This window comes from Ochotona curzoniae, unplaced genomic scaffold (genome assembly GCF_017591425.1).
Source record: "Ochotona curzoniae isolate NIBS_2020 unplaced genomic scaffold, NIBS_Ocur_1.0 patch216, whole genome shotgun sequence".
Taxonomy (NCBI): Eukaryota; Metazoa; Chordata; class Mammalia; order Lagomorpha; family Ochotonidae; genus Ochotona; species Ochotona curzoniae.
Genome location: NW_024466769.1, coordinates 681,063 through 699,220, shown reverse-complemented (window position 1 = coordinate 699,220; position 18,158 = coordinate 681,063). Strand labels below are relative to the sequence as shown.

The window sequence follows — 18,158 nt, the reverse complement described above, 5'->3', positions numbered from 1 at the left end:
TCACAAATGAGGCATGAACCAATCACAGTACGTTGTCTCTTCATGACTTCCAGTTCCCACCCTTAATCCACGCCACACCCCTTTCCTTATTCCAATTTCCCTCTGAACAGTGAAGAAAGAGCCCACTGATATTTCCTACTTTTATTTGACAATAACAAACAATATAAAAAGGGAGAAGGTAGGCGGGGAGGCCCTGGATCTCCCCTTCTCTGCTTTCCTAACTATCCCCCCACCCCTAGGCCCCAGCAGGGTCCATCCCCTGCCTGCCCTTGTGGAAGGGTGAGGATTGACAGGCATGGGAATGGTGTCTGTGTGTGTGTGTGTGTGTGTGTGTAGAGATGTTGGGAATCATGGATAGAGTGAGGTCAAGGGAGTAGAGACGGCCTTCCCTCATTTCCTCATCAGAGCCTGGCACCCTGAGGAGGAGGGATCTTGGGGGGAGGGGGCCAAGAGAATCCTATGCCTCAGCCTATGAGACGGTAGAAGATCCAGCATCCGAAAGTGACCCAGTGACTGGCCCAGCTAAGCTCTGACCACTTGTGGACAGTGTATGTCATGCCGTAGCCCTGTGGGAAAGAAAGAGGCGATGGTCTCACTCAGCAAGAATAAACAGCATCTTATGATGACCCATTCTCTCCAAGGACATTTGGTGACTCCAAAGCAGCCTAGGTGAGGTTCCACAGAAGGGATTGGGTACATCTCAAAGGTAACCATGCATAGTTTTTGCTGTCTCTTACCAAAAAAAAAAAAAAAATTAAAAGCAAGACAAAAATGAAAACAAGAAAAAAAAATAGTAAAAAAGACAAGGCAATCTTACTCTCTGACCTGCAAACTCCCTAATATATAAGGAGCTACTAGAGTTCATTTTTTTTTTTAAGTTAAAAATTACCACAGAAGGCTAGTAGACCATCCCACTAATGAACAAACAAAAGGCTCTTAAACAAGATGATCAGCCTCACTCATAGTCTTCCTCCTGCAGAACTGGCACACACATCCAGGATGTTTGAGAGCCATCCTGCGTTGGAGAACACACAAGCCTGATCACATGTTTTTCAAGGGAATTTGCAATAGGAAAAGACTGGCCTCCCGCTTAGTGTCTACCACTAAGGGACAACTTAAATTGCGTTATATTCTCACAGTGGGAAAAAAAAAAATGAATGCAGACGCTCTATCAGCTGCTATGGGAGATTTGTAAGAATTGCAGGACAGTATCATACATGTGTCACCTTTGTTACCTCCTATAAAAAACAAGAAGAGGGACTTTAACATATTTTTATTTCTGCTTGATATGTTTAAACTTTGGAAGGATATTTTTATAAAATGAATAAAGTGATTACCTATAAAAAGGGCAGAGGATAGAGTGGGGAGCAGAACTTTTCCCTGAATATCTGGAATGTTCTATGCTTTTGAACCACGTGACAGGCATTGTCTATCTTAATAAAAATGGGATAAAATATTTATTTGAAGACAAATAAGACTCAGATTCTGTGCCTACAACCTGAATCAAAATTCAGGTAAGCTAAAATTTCAATTTTCAATCAAACTGTTCTTACTCTAAAATGGAGGAAAAATCTACAACTTGCATGCTGGACAAGCAGAAATAGCAAATAGACTTTAAAGTAAAATGGTAAAGTAAAACTTTAAAGCAGCAGAATCCAGAATTTGCACATTCAAACTGAGTAAAAAGAGGGCCTGGCGAGATGGCCTAGTGGCTAAAGTCCTCGCCTTGAACACTCTGGGATCCCATATGGGCACCGGTTCTAATCCCGGTGGCTCTACTTCCCATCCAGCTCCCTGCTTGTGGTCTGGGAAAGCAGTCGAGGACAGCCCAAAGCCTTGGGACTCTGCACCCATGTGGGAGACCTGGAGGAAGCTCCTGGCTTCTGGCTTTGGATCAGCGCAGCACTGGCCATTGCAGCCGCTTGGGGAATGAATCATTGGACAGAAGATCTTCCTCTCTGTCTCTCCTCCTCTCTGTATATCTGACTTTGAAATAAAAAAATAAAGAAAATCTTAAAAAAAAAAAAAAGAAAGAAAGCTTGCCAATTCCACCTAAACAAAAATCAAATAAAATATGAGGATATTTCAAAAAGTTCACAGAATGGAATTAAAAGGTATATTTCCTTTAGTGAAAAAAGGTTTTGAAATCCATGTACACTTTTAAAATTGTATGCATTTTCCATGAGCTTTACTCCATCTCTGTAGAATAAATTGTTATAATGGTGACAAGTAAGCAGATTTTTACCCATCTCTCCAAAACAGAACATCCAGCAGTGTGACTCAACAAGAGGGGCAGCAGGAAAGGACGAAGCAGGTGCACTGGCTGAGAGACCCAATTCCAGGAGCTGCAACCTCTATCTCCCCATCTTCACCTTCTTGCTGCTCAAGACCAGGTAGCACCATTCCTGGTACATCCCCTTACCCAGGGCCCCACCTCACCTGCTCCTCTGTGGTGTCGTCCACATCAACATCAAACAGGGAGCCCAGGTAGGCCAGGTGGAAGATGGCCAGGGCCCCAAAAAGCAAGTTTAAGGCTCGTACCCTCAGGCCCTGTGGAGGACAGATGGATACACTTGGCAGCTGAATGAGGTACTGCCCTTCACCTCCACCTGCACAGAGAGCCCAAGGACACACACACGTGTGCACGTATGCATGCACATGCACACACACGTACAGGATACAGTGAGTCTCAGGAATGAGGATGCCCAGGGTAAATCCGCAGAGGTATAAGAGAGGCTTTGAGGAAGCATCCCTTTGAGGGATGCTCAGAGGTCCCCAAGCATGAAAGGCTATTACCAATGAGGGTAACAGGGTCAGGCTTGGTGGGAGGGGGATATGCAAGTATGCTGGTGGGGGTGGGAGGTAGGAGCAGGGGCCTACCAGGATGGGGGATTCATGGGGATTAATTATGATCAATTATGTGAGACAAACAGGAAATTATGCTATTGTTTATGATGAACAGGAAGGACAAAACAAATTCCCAAATGACCTAGAAGGCTCATGCCTCCCAACTGCTTTCCCCTCTGGCTCGCTCTGCTCAAGCATCAAGGCTTCCCCTCGCTGTTCTTCAAAGTCTTCCAGGCCCATTTTCACCTTGCACCTTTGCACTGCTCCTGTTTCCTGGGTTGCCCTCTCCACCGTGACACCACTCAGGGTGTCACGTCACCAGGGAGGCCTCCCAAACTGACCTCCCTATTAATTTATTTACTTACTGGAGAGGGGGAGGAGAAGAGCAGAGGCAGATGGCAAGATAGCAGATCCTAATCTGCTAGTTTGCTCCTCAAATGCCTGCAACAGCCAGGGCTGGGGCTGACTGCACTGGCCTGAAACCAGGAGCCAGAACCTCATCCAGTTCTCACACTGGTGGCAGGGGCCCAAGTTTTCAGGCCATCACTGCTGCCACCAGGGGTCTGCCTTAGCAAAGAGTTGGCAGAATGGAGTATGGCTCCCAAGCCAGGGAAATCTGGTCATCTTTGCCAACAAACTAAACTTTCACCCTTGATTTCTGTGAAGTGGAAGCCCTCCAATCCCCACCCCCTTTCTTACATGTATTTATGTATTTTCTCTTAGCTTTGCTCAACAAAGCAAAAACTACTTTTTTTTTTTTTTTAACTATCTTTCCCATTTAATATGGGCTGGGACTTGAGCCTGTTTTGTTCATTACTGTGTCTGCAAGCATCTAGGAAAGTGCCCGGTATCAGCAGGTGCCCCATAAATGCCTGTGAGTGACACGGAAGCCCCCCGAAGGGAGGTGAACTTTTGGGGCTTTATTGGGCACCAGGAGAGGAAGCGGTTTGAGACAGACACAAAATGGAAGCAGAAGGAAGGTTATTGAGGGGGTGTGTGGGGGGCATGTGGTTGCTGGAACTGAGCCCTCCTCACCAAGCGATGCTGGTGTGAACAGTCAGGCCGGCACCGCTTAGACAACACACAGGCGCTGAGGATCCGAGCCAGGCGCTTCCGGAGGACTGTGTGGTAGAGGAAGGGAAAGGAGGGGTTCAGGTTAGCCTCAGAGGTTGGCGACTGCAGACACACCCCACCCACATACCCACACAGAGCCCATCTCGACCCTGCTGTCGTCATCCCCCATCTCCCGCACTCACCGTGCTCCACGTAAGTGATAAAAGCCAGCGACAACAGTACAGCGGCCAGGTGAAAGCTGAAGCCCTGGTGGTAGGGGATGGTGGGGGAGGAGGTTGGGGTAGGATGGGGGAGGTGCTAATGAGGTGAGTGAGGAGGAAGCCCACCCCTCCCACTCCCTATCCCCCTGCTCCGCCCAGCTTTTGCCCTGATCCCACTTTGCCCTGCTCACGTGCAGGAGGGCGCTGGCTGCATAGGTGACCAGCACCGCTGAGAAGGTCCCCAGGCGGAGAGCGTTCTTGAAAACATCTGCAAGGAAAGATGCAGGTGGACATTTCCCTGCGATTCCCTGGGCCCTTCCCAGAGGCTCTCTGGCAGGCAGTGAAAGGAGAGAGGGAGAGACCACAGGAATAAAGCCCTTTTTGCCTTAAAGGAGCTTTCCCTCCCAAACAGCTCCTCACAAATTCAGTCCCAGGTTAACTGCTATTTCCCTACTGCCTCGGGGCAAAACCCCTGGATTCTGTACCCTGCACCTACAGGCCTCTTCTGCTCCTGCGTCAAGACTTCTGAGGCAATATGCTGCCTCTAGTCCATCTGCTGCGGAGCTGCCCTGACTTCTACTCTTCAGGCATGCCGAGTCGTCAGCCAGCAGTGGTCAGCAGAGGCACTGGGCTGGAATCCTGCAGAGGCTTCCCCACTGCTTCTGAATCAGCTCTCATCACTCTCAAGAGAAAACAGCCCATGTCCTCTGGGTGGGCCACAAGGCTCTCCATAACCTCAGGCACTGCCTCTCTGAGCCCTGGCCCCCTTGCTCACTATATGCCTGCTCCAATGATCTTGCTGTTCTGTGTGCGTGCACACATGCATGCACACATACACACACACGCACACACATGAGCCTGTCATTTGGCATTCTTCTTCCCACCATAGCTGCATCCCCTTGCTCCCTCACCTTCCTAGAATCTTTGTCTCGTATGTGGTGGGATATGGCCCTAGCTTATGCATTTAAAATTGCAACACTGCCTGCACTCCTAGATCATCTTTACCTGCTCTATTATTAGTATTTTATTATAGTATCCATTGACACCTAGATGACCTGTGTTCCTTTTTCTCTGATTTATGATCTGCTCTTGCCACACCTCCACCACCCCAAAATATAAGCTCCACCAGGGGAGAGGTGTTTTCATAGCTGTTGCATTTCCAGTGGCTGGTATACAGTAGGTGCTCAGTCAATGTATGGAAGGACCTAGGTTACCAGCTCCCCTAGAGTGGTGACTTGGTGACTCACAGTTATTTAGCCAGTAAGACATAGGCAGGTTCCAGCTTGTGACAACCTCCACCATGGACCGTGGTAGCTCCACATTTAGTGGCTTGGACACCGTCAGGTCCCTGTGGGCCAATGAGATGTGCCAACCCCAGTTGACATCTCAACCCATGTGATCATCACCCTTGCTGGGGCTGTCCCTTTCCCCAGGAGATCCTCCACCCCACCTCCCTGCAGGTGCACTAGGCAATCAGCACCCTGGGGAGGGAGTAGATAAAGGGATCCTCCCCAAGTCCTCCCCCACCATTCCAGATGATCCTTGTGCTCGCTGAAGCCGGACCCTGCCAGCGTGGCTGTGCCCTCAGACAGAAAGCCCACAAAATAGTTGCTGAAGTGGAAGGAGACGGCACTCTCATAGGCTCGCAGCCACCTGGGGAGGAAGAGGCAGGAGAGGAGTTCATGATGCCCAGGCTCTGGAGTCATCTCCCTCACCCCCACCATGTGGCAGTATCCCCAGTCCTGCTCTGTAGACTCACCTTACCAAGGTGCCCCTAGGGTTCCCATGGGTCAGGAAGGCAGCAGAGAAGAAAGAATAAGAGAGTCAGAGAGACCCTGGTAGTTGACCTGAGTCAACCATAGACAAGACAGACAGAAATGTGACCAAAGGGGTAGACTATGAGAGTCACACGCAGACACACACTGCCAAGCAGCTAGCATTTGTGGTCCTATAAACAACATGACCCTGCCACCTTGCAAGGCCAGCCAGTCAGCCAGCCCCGCCTCTGGCCAGGTCCAATCTTGTATCTCTGAGCCCTCCAAAGGCCACACAGCCAGACACAAAGACCTTGGCAGCTACCAGAGCTGAGTCAGTGACCAGAAGACAGAAAACCCTGTAGTAAGTACAGAGCTACTGTAACACCAATAGACAAACAGACAGACAGACACACATGCACACACTTTCACACTGTTGGATTTACAATCCGATATGGTGAAAAACAGGCAACATGTTGCTCCTGTGAAAAGCACAGGTTCAGAAGTTAGTCCTAGGCTTTATGGCTGAATGCTGTGCTGGGTGACACTGGTCAAGTCTCTTGACCTTTTGGGGACTCACTCATTCATTATCATATATAATCAGCAGTCATGAGTAGGGGAAGGGGTTATGGAATCAAGCATGTAGATCCAGTTCTGGAATCAAACCAGAGGCAGGCAATTGATTGTGCCGATCAGTGGATACAGGGACTTAGTTGGCCATGACATCCCTTAGCTGGGCAACAGCAAGTGTTCAGAGAAGGCACACACATAGCCCAATCACTTACTCAACAAGCCACAGTCAGACCATTCCCAGCCTGAGTCATAGACATACCAGAATTGTCCACCCTGATTCATCACATCCGATAACGGCCACCCACCCCTTCATTGATAATGGCACCTTTCCACACACCAGGATGTAGAGTCCCTAGATTCAGGCATCAGTCACCAATGGGTAGACCACCTGCTACATGTCGCCGCCTCTAGCCAGATTCATGGACAGGTTAGCCAGAAACCAACACATTGTTGTCCTCCCTGTTACAGCCACATCACTGTTTTTGTGGCAAAATAGCTGAACAGGTGGACAGCCAGCTCTGAGACAACTATGTGTCAGAGGACCAGTCAAACCTGAAGTCACAGAGGCAAACTTGATCAGAAAGACAAGCCACAGAAAGGCATTCAGTTTCGATCTAGTCATGGAGAGACAGACAGACAGACAGAGAAGACTCAGACTTCCATGAAGCCATCGGTCATAGGCACTGGCCCCATTCCCCCAGACAGCTCCACTCGCCCTCAGGCACCTGTCCTCATTTACCTGGCTTTGCGTTTCTTGCTGTAGTAATAGAAGACAGACAGAAGCATTAAGAGACAGGCTCAGAGTTGGGGAGACCCCAGGTCCCCTACCCAATCCCTGTCCCTGCTGGGCAGGGACCTCAAAGGCTGTGCTCACTTGCGAAGGAGACGATCACCATCAAGGGGAATGAAGTATGGAAAGAGGTAGGGACCCACACAAGTAGACAGGACAAGGCACAGCAGGGCCAGCGCCAAGCTTCGGGCTACCTTCTGCAGCCACCGGCGGCTCTGCAGGGTGAATCAAAGGCTCAATAAGTATTGTCCCCATGGTGGTTCCCACAGTCCCTGACCACCTGTCCTTCTCCCCCGCCCTCCCTACCCAAGGGACCTCACCAGCGGGCGGCCTTGGACAGCCTGTAGGTAGCTGTGGAAGGATATCCAGGGCCCAAAGACGATGGTGCCCACGAAGTAGAGGTAGCCCATGAACTCCACGGGCGAAGGTACTGCACCCACCTCGCCCCGGTCCAGGTCGAAGCCCAGAGACACCGCTTTCATGGCCACGATCATCTGGGCCCCTATGTGTGGCACCCATGGTCAAGTGGATGGGCAGAGAGCAGGTCAGCAAGGGTGGGGGATAGAGAGCAGCAGGTGAGGGGTGGTAGGGAAAGGGGGTCCAATGATAGATACAGGGGCACATTGTCAGGTTGGTGAGCAAGAAGGCTCTGGACAGGCAGGCACCCTCAGCTGGGAGATCAGGGTCATATGTTAGATGGGCCAGACAGACTCAGGATGACAAAGCATGGTGAAAAGATACACAGATGGAAAGGGGATGTAATGCCCCCATGTCCAGTGGGGTGCATGGATGAGGAAGGAAGGGGAACAAAGAAACAGACTGGGAGCAAGGAGAAGGAGGGGAGTGGGCAGAAGGGCTGGGGCAAGTGAAAGTGGCCAACCCACTTACCTCGCATCTTGTGCCATGTCACTGTGTCCACCATGTGCATCTCACTGAGGAAAAATAATAACCTTTTGGTCTTGGTCTCATGAACCTCGTGGCCTGTGAGACCACACAATAGGGAGACCAAGGTGCTTGGGGGCATTCTGCCATCTTGGACCTCGCACAAATTCAAGAGCAATAATTCTTGGGGATCTCAAACTCCCAGCTCCAAACTCCCAGCTCCCGGGGAAGCCCAGGCCCTGTGTGACCTGTACAGACTTGTGAAAGGACAAGTCTTCTAGTCTCCCTTCTTCTGGAACATTCTGCACAGCATACTGCTCATCCTTGCCCTATGCTATGTATGCCTCCTCATAGAACAATCCTCCTAGATTCCCTTGCTTCTCCTGTGAACATCAATGCCCTGCCTTCCCCAGGCCCCATCCCACTCCTGTCCTGAGCAACTCCATGAGGGAGCCCTGGGGACCACACCCACCCTTGCCCCCAACAGTGTTAGGATTGAGCCTGTACACCCGTACCCCATGAGTAGGTAGATGAGGATGGTGACGGAGAGGAAGACGCCGCGATGGGAAGAATGGCGGCAGAGGAACAGCACGAGGTAGCACAGCAGGCTGAGCAGCACGACCCAAACCATGTGCAGCTGGAAGAAGTGGTAGAGGCTGAAGAACCCGCCTGCCACGGTGCTTGCATGCTTCAGGTAGGATGGCAACCCTTCGGGGGAGAGGGAGGGGGGAGAGAGAGAGAGAGGGAAAGAGGGAAAGAGAGAGAGAGAGGGAGAGAGAGAGAACAAGAAAGGGAAGGTTGGTGGCCTGCTAGGTAGGGGAGGATGGCCTGGGCAGAGGGCACAGTTGGGGTGAAGGCCTAGAGGAGGTAGGAGCTTGGTCTGACTGGAGGGGCCCGAAGTGCTGGTGGCAGAACATGGCCGGGCTCCTTGAAAGCACATTTGAGAGACCAGGGGGGGAAAGTACACCCCTTGGTTTATGCTGCATAATATTACTGCCTTCACACTACATTTCATAGGGGGTGACAGCTAGGGCTGTGCTTGGTGGCAGGGAGTGTCCTTGAGAGCCACACACTGAAGGGTCTGGGATGAAGTGTTGATGTTAGCAGGTGATCCAGTGATCCAAGAAGAAGATAGATAGATAGGCAGAAAGACAGACAGACAGAACAAACTAATGTGACAAGATGCTGACCGTTGGAGAATGTGATGATGTGTGTGATCGGTGTGCTAGTTTTTTTTCCCCAAGCTTTCAGGAGCTTTGAAATATTTCAAAATAATAAACTGGGGGAGGGGAGGGGATTGCAAAACCCATTTCAAATGAAATAAAAACAAAGTACAGAACCTTTGAATCTCAGATTTTTCAGAAAATCGCAGCCTCCTGAAGGAACCTCGGGGACTTGAAATCTTACTTGGCTACAGGCCTGCTTATGATTGTCGAAACATCCCAGCATCCGAGAATCTAGAACTTTCATCCTGCCCTGATTACAGAAATTTAGATTACCAACATCCTGGAAACCGAAAAACAGGAGGACTGCAATTTGTCACAATCTCCAAATCCTGTTGGGAATACTTTGGGAGTTCGTAGCCCTGCATCATCCACAGTGTGGGATCTTACGCCTCAGGATCCCCATGAGCTTCTCAGCATCCCAGGAACCCGGAAGGGCATGGCCTGGTATGGCAGGATGTGGCTTGGCGTGCTGTGGTGGCAGGGGTGGCCGTGGTGGATAGCACGACGTGGTATGTTGGAACAGGGCTTCGCGGGATGTGGTAGAGCCAGGCATGTCGGCACCTGCTCTGGTCTGGTTGGACGCGGCAGGGTAAGGTGTGGCTTGGCCTGGATGAACGTGGCAGGTGTGCCAGAGTCTAGCCCAGTGGCACACACATGGTGTGGCAGGCACTTACCAAGCCTCCAGAGGAGGCGGCAGGCGAGGCAGATGGCAAGGAGCAGCCAGATCTGATCAAGGCCCTGCTGGACCGTAGGTAGGAGACAGCCCTGCAGTAGCTGCTGGAAAAATTCCTGGCGGCTGAAGGTGGCCATGGCGGACCCCCACGGATGGATGGACAGATGGATAGATCTGCCAAAGGGGGGAAGGAGGAGGGCACGGAGGGAGCAGGATGTCCACGGGCAGATGGAGCGTTTTTAAAGATTTCCGTTTGAGGGTGCGCAACCCACAGATGGTACTGAGGGGCTGCGGGAAGTCGTGAGCGGCAGGTACATCGGACTAAGCCGCCGACCGTGCGTGCGTGTGTGTCTGTGTGCGGAGGGCAGGGATGGGGGACTGTTGTGGACGCACACACACAGCGGCGACTCGCGGGGAATGCAGGAGCCGGGTCTCGGGATCGCGGTGAACAGTCCTGGCCAAGGATGATCCGATGGTGTACATTCTAGGCCCGTATGGCAAAGGGGGCTGGGGGCGGGCTGGGGGAGGGCTTCCCGGCTTCCAAGGTGGAGTAGCTCTGTGAGGAGGGCAGACAGGGGGATTCTGTGACACTTGGGAGCCGTGTGCATCCCTTCTTGTATGGATGTGGGGGCTGTCCTGTATCCCCCGCGCTCCCCATCATACCCCCCCCACCCGGCGAGAGGCGGCCAACAAAGCCCTGCCTAAGCTGGGGGACTGCAGGGAAGTGGAGGTGGTGGCAGGGGATATAGACTGGGCGGGGGAGGGAGTCGGAAAGGTGATAGGGACGGGGGTCCCAGGACACTGGCTTCTGCTAGGCGCGCGGCGAGGCCGGCTGAGGGACGGGAGCCGGGGACTCGTGCGCACACTTCTGGAGTCTTACCTGGCAGGAAGGCAATCGTATTTCAGGGGGCCAGAGATGCGCCGTCGTTGCCACCGTCGCCACCTCCTCCGGGCAGCCTCCCCCGCAGGCCGCAAGGCCGGGACCAGCAGCGGCTCCCAGGGCGGCGCGGCGAGCGGGCCCTTTAAATCCCGGGGCGGCCAGGCGGCGGGTTCTGCCAATGGGAAAGCGGGAGCGGGGCGGGGTCCGGGAGGAGGGGGGGCGTGAGGCACGGGGGTGGGGGGGGGGGGGAAAGGAGCGGCCGGTTGAGGGGCGCGGGGCGCGGGGCGCGGGAGGACGGCGGCGCGCGCAGCCTGCTCGCCCGCACTTTTCCGGCCTGTGGCTCTTGCAGCCGCGAAGCGTCGGCGTCGGGAGACTTTCTGTCGGTTCCCAAGGGCCAAATTGGGACTCCACCTTGCACGTCCTGATGGGAAGGATGGGGGGCCCCCAGTCTTGTGGCCCCCGAATGCTCACCCGTGCGAGTCCTCTCTGCACGGTTGCGTCCGGATCTCAGAGATGGGGAAAATCTACGCAGGTCATCATTAGAGGGAACTAAAGGAATTTCCAAGCGTCCACACCCCAGGGAGGGGCCCGAAACGTGTATAGGCAGTGACTGGGTGTCACCTAGGAGCAAAATTAGGCGCCTACGCTTACCCCCCGGGGGGGTGGCTGTGAGCACTTGGCTTATCTTCAATTGATTTGCCTACTTAATTCCCCAACGGACTCGACCCTGCAATGAAGGTGACCCCAGCAATTAGTTAGGTATTGCTGGTGGGAGGGGGGACACCGGAAGGCTGCTTTGCAGTACTCAGGGAGCGTTTATAAAGCACTTTCAGAATTCTGCATTGGGCTCAACATGGATGCAGCGCCTACTGTCTACGGTCTGCTCTTCTGCGGTTTCTGTTCCCTCCCACCCCCCAGGCACACTTCTTGAGCACTTGCTGCATTCTTAGTTTTGATGTGGAAGCAAGAAGCAAACCCCAGGCTAGGTGGACTTCCACCCTGACTCAGCGAGCAAAGGCAAGCGGGTTGAGATCAGATAAACACCGGCTGACCGGCATGGCTGAGCTGTTAAACAAAAGAATGGGATTAGCAGCTCTTGGCTTCGAGACACCGCCGGCTGCAGGTGGAGAGCAAATGGATAGCGTCCTAGATATGTATATATTAACAAACCGTAGCATGGACTTTGGTTTCATGCTCGTGTATCAAAGATGAAAAATACTGCACATGCTATGTAGATCATGACATAGGCCAGCTACACACTTATCCCCTCCCTCAGCATCCGACTACAGGCCAGGCATGTTATGCAGTAGATCATTCTTTTCGCTGTCCTCAAATGCTCTCCGGTAGGATCCACGTAGACCAGAAATGTTTCTCTTAGTTGCAACCTGGCATGTAAAACTGGGAGATCCAGCGTGGGCATTTAATCGAGCAGTTAAGATGCCAGTGGGGACTCCTGAGTGGCTGGGTTCGAGTCCTGGCTCTAGTGGGGATTCTATTTTCCTGCTTAATACACACTCTGGGAGGCAGCAGGTGATGGCTCAGGAACCTGGGTCCCTGCCACCCACATTGGGAAACCTGCATCGAATTCCCGGTTAGAACCTCGGCTCAGCCCAATCTCTATCGCTGTGGATTTTTTTGGGAATAAACAAGGAGGTGGGAAATTTGATCCATTTGTTTTTCTCTGAAAAAAAAAAAAAGAAAAGAAAAAGAAAAAGATAACCAAAAGAGTTATATGATAAAAAGTTAAAGAAAATGAGATACAACTAAGGTCTGGCATTGCAGGTGAAGTTGCCACCTTTGGTGTTGGCATCGCATATAGGAACCTGTTTGTGTCCTGGTTGCTCCACTTTTTTGCAGCTAATGGCCTGAAAAAAACAGTGGAAATGACCCAAGTCCTTGGGTTCCTGCCACCCACCTGGGAGACCCAAATGAAGCTCTTGGCTTTGCCTTGCATCAGTCCGGGCCATTGCGGCCACCTGGGGAGTGCAACAGCAGGTGGAAGGTCGTTTCACTCCCTCTTTTTCTCTGTAGCTCTTTCAAATAAATGGACTTTTTTTTTTTTTTTTTTTTTTAAGGTAACTGGGGCTGACATGGTGGTTTGACAGGCTAATCTTGCACCTGCCAGCAAGAACATCCCATATGGGCACTGATTTGTGTCCTGGCTGCTTCACTTCTCTTCCAGCTCCCTGCTTGTGTCCTGGGAAAGCAGCAGAGGACAGCCCAAAGCCTTGGGACCCTGCACCCATGTGGGAGACAAGGAAGAAACTGCTGGCTCCTGGCTTCAGATTGCCCCAGCTCCAGCAGTTAAGGCTGTTTGGGGGAGTGAACCAGTGGATGTAAAATCTTTCTGTCTTTCCTTTTTTCTGTAAATCTGCATTTCCAATAAAAATAAATAATTTTTTTTAAAGGCAATGAGGAAATCTTCACTATGTTGCTGTTAGGCTTTGTGAACTGAACTGTTTCTGTCTAGGCTTTTGATGTGTGTAACGAAGGGGTGTTAGGTTCTGGACATATACAGAAAATTTACGAGTTAATAAGAAAAAGCAGGGAGAGTGATGCAATAGCTCAACCGGTTAATCCTGCATCTGTGAGCGCCAGGATCCCATATGGGTGCTAGTTCATGTCCCATCTGCTCCACTTCCCTTCCAGCTCCCTGCTTGTGGCCTGTGAAAGCAGTTCCGGAGCGCCCAAAGCCTTGGGACCCTGCACCTGCGTGGGAGACCTGGAAGAAGCTCCTGGCTTCTGATTTCGGATTGGCTCAGCTCTGGCCGTTATGCCCATTTGGGAGTAAACCAGCAAATGGAAGATCTTTGTCTTTTCTTCTCCCTGTAAATCTGCCTTTCTGATAAAGATAATCTTTTTTTTTTTTTTAAAGGCGCGGGGCCCAGATACCTTCTTTTCTGAATGATTCTCTATTTGTACCTGCTTACCATAGCTACTGTAGTCCTTGTCTTTTTCATTTTGTGAAGAAATTATTTTGATTTGAAAGGTAGATTTTTTTTCAGAAAGAGAAGAGACAGAGAATGATCTTCCATCCTCTAGTTCACTTCCCAAATAACTGCAATGCCCAGAATAGAAGTGATTCAAACCTTGGAGCCAGGAGCTTCTTCCAGCTCTTACATGTGGGTGCAGAGTCCTAAAGCTTTGGGCCATCCTCTATTACTTTCCTAGGCCACAGGCAGGGAACTGGATGGGAAGCAGAGCAACCTGGGCATGAACTGGTGCCCATATGGAATGCTGGTGCTTCAGGCAGAGGACTAGGATTTTCCATCTGTTGGTTCACTTCCCAAATGGCCGTAATGGCCATTTAAAACAAACAAACAAAAAACAGAAGGTATCTGAAATGGCTAACGCATACATATATATAATTTATGACAAGATACCGGTTATCAAGGAAATGTAAAATTAAAACCAATGTAAGGTATTGTTTTCACATCTCCCAAATGAGATGCTTCCTATTTCTAACTGGAGCTTCATGGAAAATGGGCACTCAATAACTTTCAAATCTGATTGCCTTTGTGATCATTCTGGGTTATTGCTTTTTGGCATTTTAGTCTCTCCATCATTAAAGAAATGCAAATTAAGGCAATGAGATCTCACCTTTCATTTTTCAAGACTAGCAAAAAAGATGTTGAGCCTCATGATATTAACATATTTATTATTTCTCTGTATCATTCTCACTTTCTTTCCCTACACATGTGCACACACACACCATGCTGCAGGCATCACACTACACAAACCCACACATACACAGGAAATTTTCAAGATTCATGGAAGATGGAATTAAAGGATAAAGCCAATTTTCCATGTGTTTTCGAAGTTCCCACTGTCAAATACATAGTTTTACGTATAAGAATTTTTTTCTGAGATATGTATTTTTTTCTTTATTTCTGAGTTATGTAATTTATTTTATTATTATTATTATTATTTAAGATTTATTTATTTTTATTGGAAAGGCAGATATACAGAGGGGACGAGACAGAGAGGAAGGTCTTCTGTCTGATGGTTCACTCCCCAAGCAGTTGCAATGGCTGGAGCTGAGCCAGTCCGAAGCTAGGAGCCAGGAACTTCCTCCTGGTCTCCCATGCCGGTGCAGGGTCCCAAAGGTTTGGGCCATGGACTGCTTTCCCAGGCTACAAGCAGGGAGCTGGATGGGAAGCGGGGCAGTTGGAATTAGAACCGGCGCCCATATGGGATCCTGGCGTGTTCAAGATGAGGACTTTAACCACTGCGCTATCGCGCCAAGCCCTGTAATTTGTTTTAGAATTCCTTGAGGGTGGATGGCCCTTGAACTGAAACACTTTGCTATGAATTTCTGAAGAGCAAAGACGTTTTGTTACATTCCTACCTGCAAGAGTCTGAGAGTTCCAATTCCTCCACTTCCTCTGCTGTATTCGCTCTCTGCTTGCTTGACTCCAGCCATCCCCGCATGTTGCTGGAGTGTCCTTCCAGAGGCTTGGGGAAGCCCTTGTCACGAGGTGCACCTGCCTTATCAGATCTGCTCAATCTTCCTCCATCGGACACAAAGTCTCAATTTTCCCTTAACTTTCACCATCTTGGTGTTGTTTTAAAAGCACAGGCCTGTTCTTTGGAAGAATGCCCTTCGATTGGGGTTTGTCTGATGTCTCCTCATGATTAGGATTGTATCATGCATTCTTGGCAGGAATTCCACACAAGTGACGCTGGCTGTCTCTCAGTGCATCTGGAGGCGCAAAGCCCCAACATGGGCTAGTTTCCTTTTGTAATTTGTAAGTATGTTGTAGAGGGATTTGAGGGTACTTTTGAAAAACTTGTGGAAATCTATCATTAAAAGAGAAGTTTATTTTCATGCAAATAACTTGAAATCCACGCAAATCGGTGTTTTTTTTAAACACTCATAGAGAATGCAAACTGTGAACAAGCTGTCTGAATTTCATTTTTTTTTCACCAAAATAAATTCTTATTTGCATCTATATGAAGCTTTTAAAATATTTTATTAGAAAGTCAGATATACAGAGAGGAAGGGAGACAAAGAAGATGATCCTCCATCTGATGATTCATACCCCCTAAGCGCTGCCACGGCAGGAGCTGTGCTGAGCAGATCCCAAGCCAGGAACCAGGAGCTTTTTCCAGGTCTCCCATGTGGGTTCAGGGTCCCAAGGCTTTGGGCCGTCCTCTACTGCTTTCCCAGACCACAAGCAGGGAGCTGGATGAGAAGCAGGGCTGCCAGGATTAGAACCAGTGACCATATGGGATCTCGGCGTATTCAAGGCAAGGACTTTAGCCACTCTAGGCCACCGTGCCGGGCCCATCTATGAAATTTTAGAACAATTTTCAGACTTTGCGACTATGCAATTTTGGTTTTTTTTTCTCTTCAAAATTTCACTCACAATTTAGCATGCATTGGTGTCTTTTTTTTTTTTTAATTTTTATGGGGCCAGTTCAATGGCATTGCGAGTTAATCTTCTACCTGCAGAATCAGCATCTTATATCAACACAGGCTCATGTCCTAGCTGTTTCATTTCCCATCCAGCTCCCTACTTGTGGCCTGGGAGAGCAGCGGAGGATGGTCCAAAGCCTTGGGACCCTGCACCCATGTGGGAGACCTGGAAAAAGATCCAGGTTTCTGGCCTCTATTCAGCCCAGCTCCGGTTGTTGTGACCATGTGGAGAGTAAGCCAGCAGATGGAAGTTCTTTCTGTCTCTCCTTTTGTTCCTGTAAAATCAGTCTTTCAAATAAACAAATAAATAAATCTCTTTATATATATATATTTTACTTATTTGAAAGAGTTACTGGGCTGAGGAGGGGCACAGTGAGAAATCTTCCATATTGATTAACTTTCCAATTGGCAAAATAAGCCAGGGCTAGACCAAGGCAAAACAAATAGCCTGAAATTTCATCTGAGTGTCCCGTGTGTGTTAGGGGGTCCAAGCACTTGGGTAATTTTCTTCTGTTTTCCTATATGCATTAAAAGAAGCTGGATCAGAAGTGGAATGGTTGGGACTCATATCAGCCCTCAAATGGGATACTGGCATTGTAGGCTATAGATAACACTGATCTTTTTTTTTTTTTTTTTTTTTTTTTTTAGGGAAGAGCGCGAACGCAGTCCCCCACTACCACAAATTATGCAGTCGAGTTTCCCACATTTGGGGAAATCGCAGGGGTCAGCACATCCCAAGTGCAATGGATGAGCCTCGCCCTGGGAAAACGATGGCATCTCCCCTGCCAGGTAAGTATTTTTTTTTTTAGATTTGTTTATTTATTTGAAGTTTGGTGTGATAGAGAGAGAGAGAGAGATTTTTCATTCACTGTGTTACTCCCCTGAATGGTTGCAACAGCTAGGACTGGGCCAGACTAAAGTCAGTAGCCTGATATCCAATAAAGGTCTCCCATATGGATGCCGAGTTCCAAGTACAAATCCAGAGTAGAGCAACCAGGTGTCAAAACAGGGCCGTATAGGATGCTGGTGTCATAGACAGTGACTGGATCTACTGCATCTCAATCATGGGTCCTCCACTGCTGATTCTTGTCACAAGCAATTACTATTCTTTTAAAAATTTACAAAAATTTGTGCTTTTGAACATTGTTTACATAGTTGAGAGGGATGCATGCCCCTGTGGGCCTCTAAATAGATACAGGGAAGTAGGTGGGACAAATGTTTTAGGTATTTTTTTTCCCTCATGTGTCTGCAGGGTAGGAGGCGGAGGGGGACACTTTTTACTGTCAAACTACATCAGAACGTGGGGATAGGGTATGGTCGTTTAATGATGTCAGCCTTAGAGACCCTGAAGTGGGGATGAATGTTCTGAGGGTGTTACTTGAGTAGTTTGGTAATTCTGAGACATTGTTGGTTTCATTGCTTCAGGGTTGAGAAAAATTTTCCAAGATCTATTGGTTGACAAAGTCTACCTTAATGCATCTATAGACCCGGGAACATGCTGCTAGCTTGGCCAGGAGAGTCAACTAACCTGTTCTGTTGCCATTCTCTGACAAGGCAGTTAACGTCCCCTGCTGGCCTACATGCTGTTCACTGCACAGGCATCAGCAACTGAGGAGGCCCAGTCCCAATACATGCATCCCAAGGTTGAACAATATATCTTGTGATTTTTTGGGGGTGGAAGGGCCCCGAGTTTAGCTATCTAGTTGGGCAGTCCCCCAAGAAACCTCACCTAGGGTAACCTCAGACTTGGCTCTTACATGCACCAACCAGTGCAGAATCAGGCTCAGTCTGTCACCTGCATTATCCAACGCAAATATCAATAGGTGCAGTTACCTAGTCA

The 18,158-nt window shown here is 49.5% G+C and overlaps 1 protein-coding gene and 1 pseudogene across 7 annotated transcripts; both read right to left on the bottom strand.

Annotated features, from left to right (window-relative positions):
* Positions 1–128: 128 nt before the first annotated feature.
* On the bottom strand, positions 129–11,017 carry LOC121166712 (protein-serine O-palmitoleoyltransferase porcupine). Of its 7 annotated transcripts, XM_040995963.1 has the most exons (15): positions 10,900–11,017; positions 10,021–10,193; positions 8,636–8,828; positions 8,127–8,170; positions 7,559–7,740; positions 7,323–7,453; positions 7,188–7,205; positions 5,881–5,895; positions 5,649–5,774; positions 5,369–5,469; positions 4,313–4,389; positions 4,104–4,167; positions 3,883–3,968; positions 2,440–2,550; positions 129–566 (listed from the first exon to the last, which is right to left on the bottom strand). In XM_040995963.1, exons 2-15 carry the CDS (start codon positions 10,154–10,156, stop codon positions 465–467), a joined length of 1,386 nt encoding a protein of 461 aa, XP_040851897.1. In that variant the 5' UTR covers positions 10,157–10,193; positions 10,900–11,017; the 3' UTR covers positions 129–464. The 7 variants fall into 7 exon arrangements, with proteins under 7 accessions (XP_040851897.1, XP_040851898.1, XP_040851900.1 ...); XM_040995964.1 differs by lacking the exon at positions 5,881–5,895; XM_040995966.1 differs by lacking the exons at positions 5,881–5,895; positions 7,188–7,205.
* Positions 11,018–16,963: 5,946 nt separating this feature from the next.
* On the bottom strand, positions 16,964–17,115 carry LOC121166749 (annotated as a pseudogene).
* Positions 17,116–18,158: the final 1,043 nt, after the last annotated feature.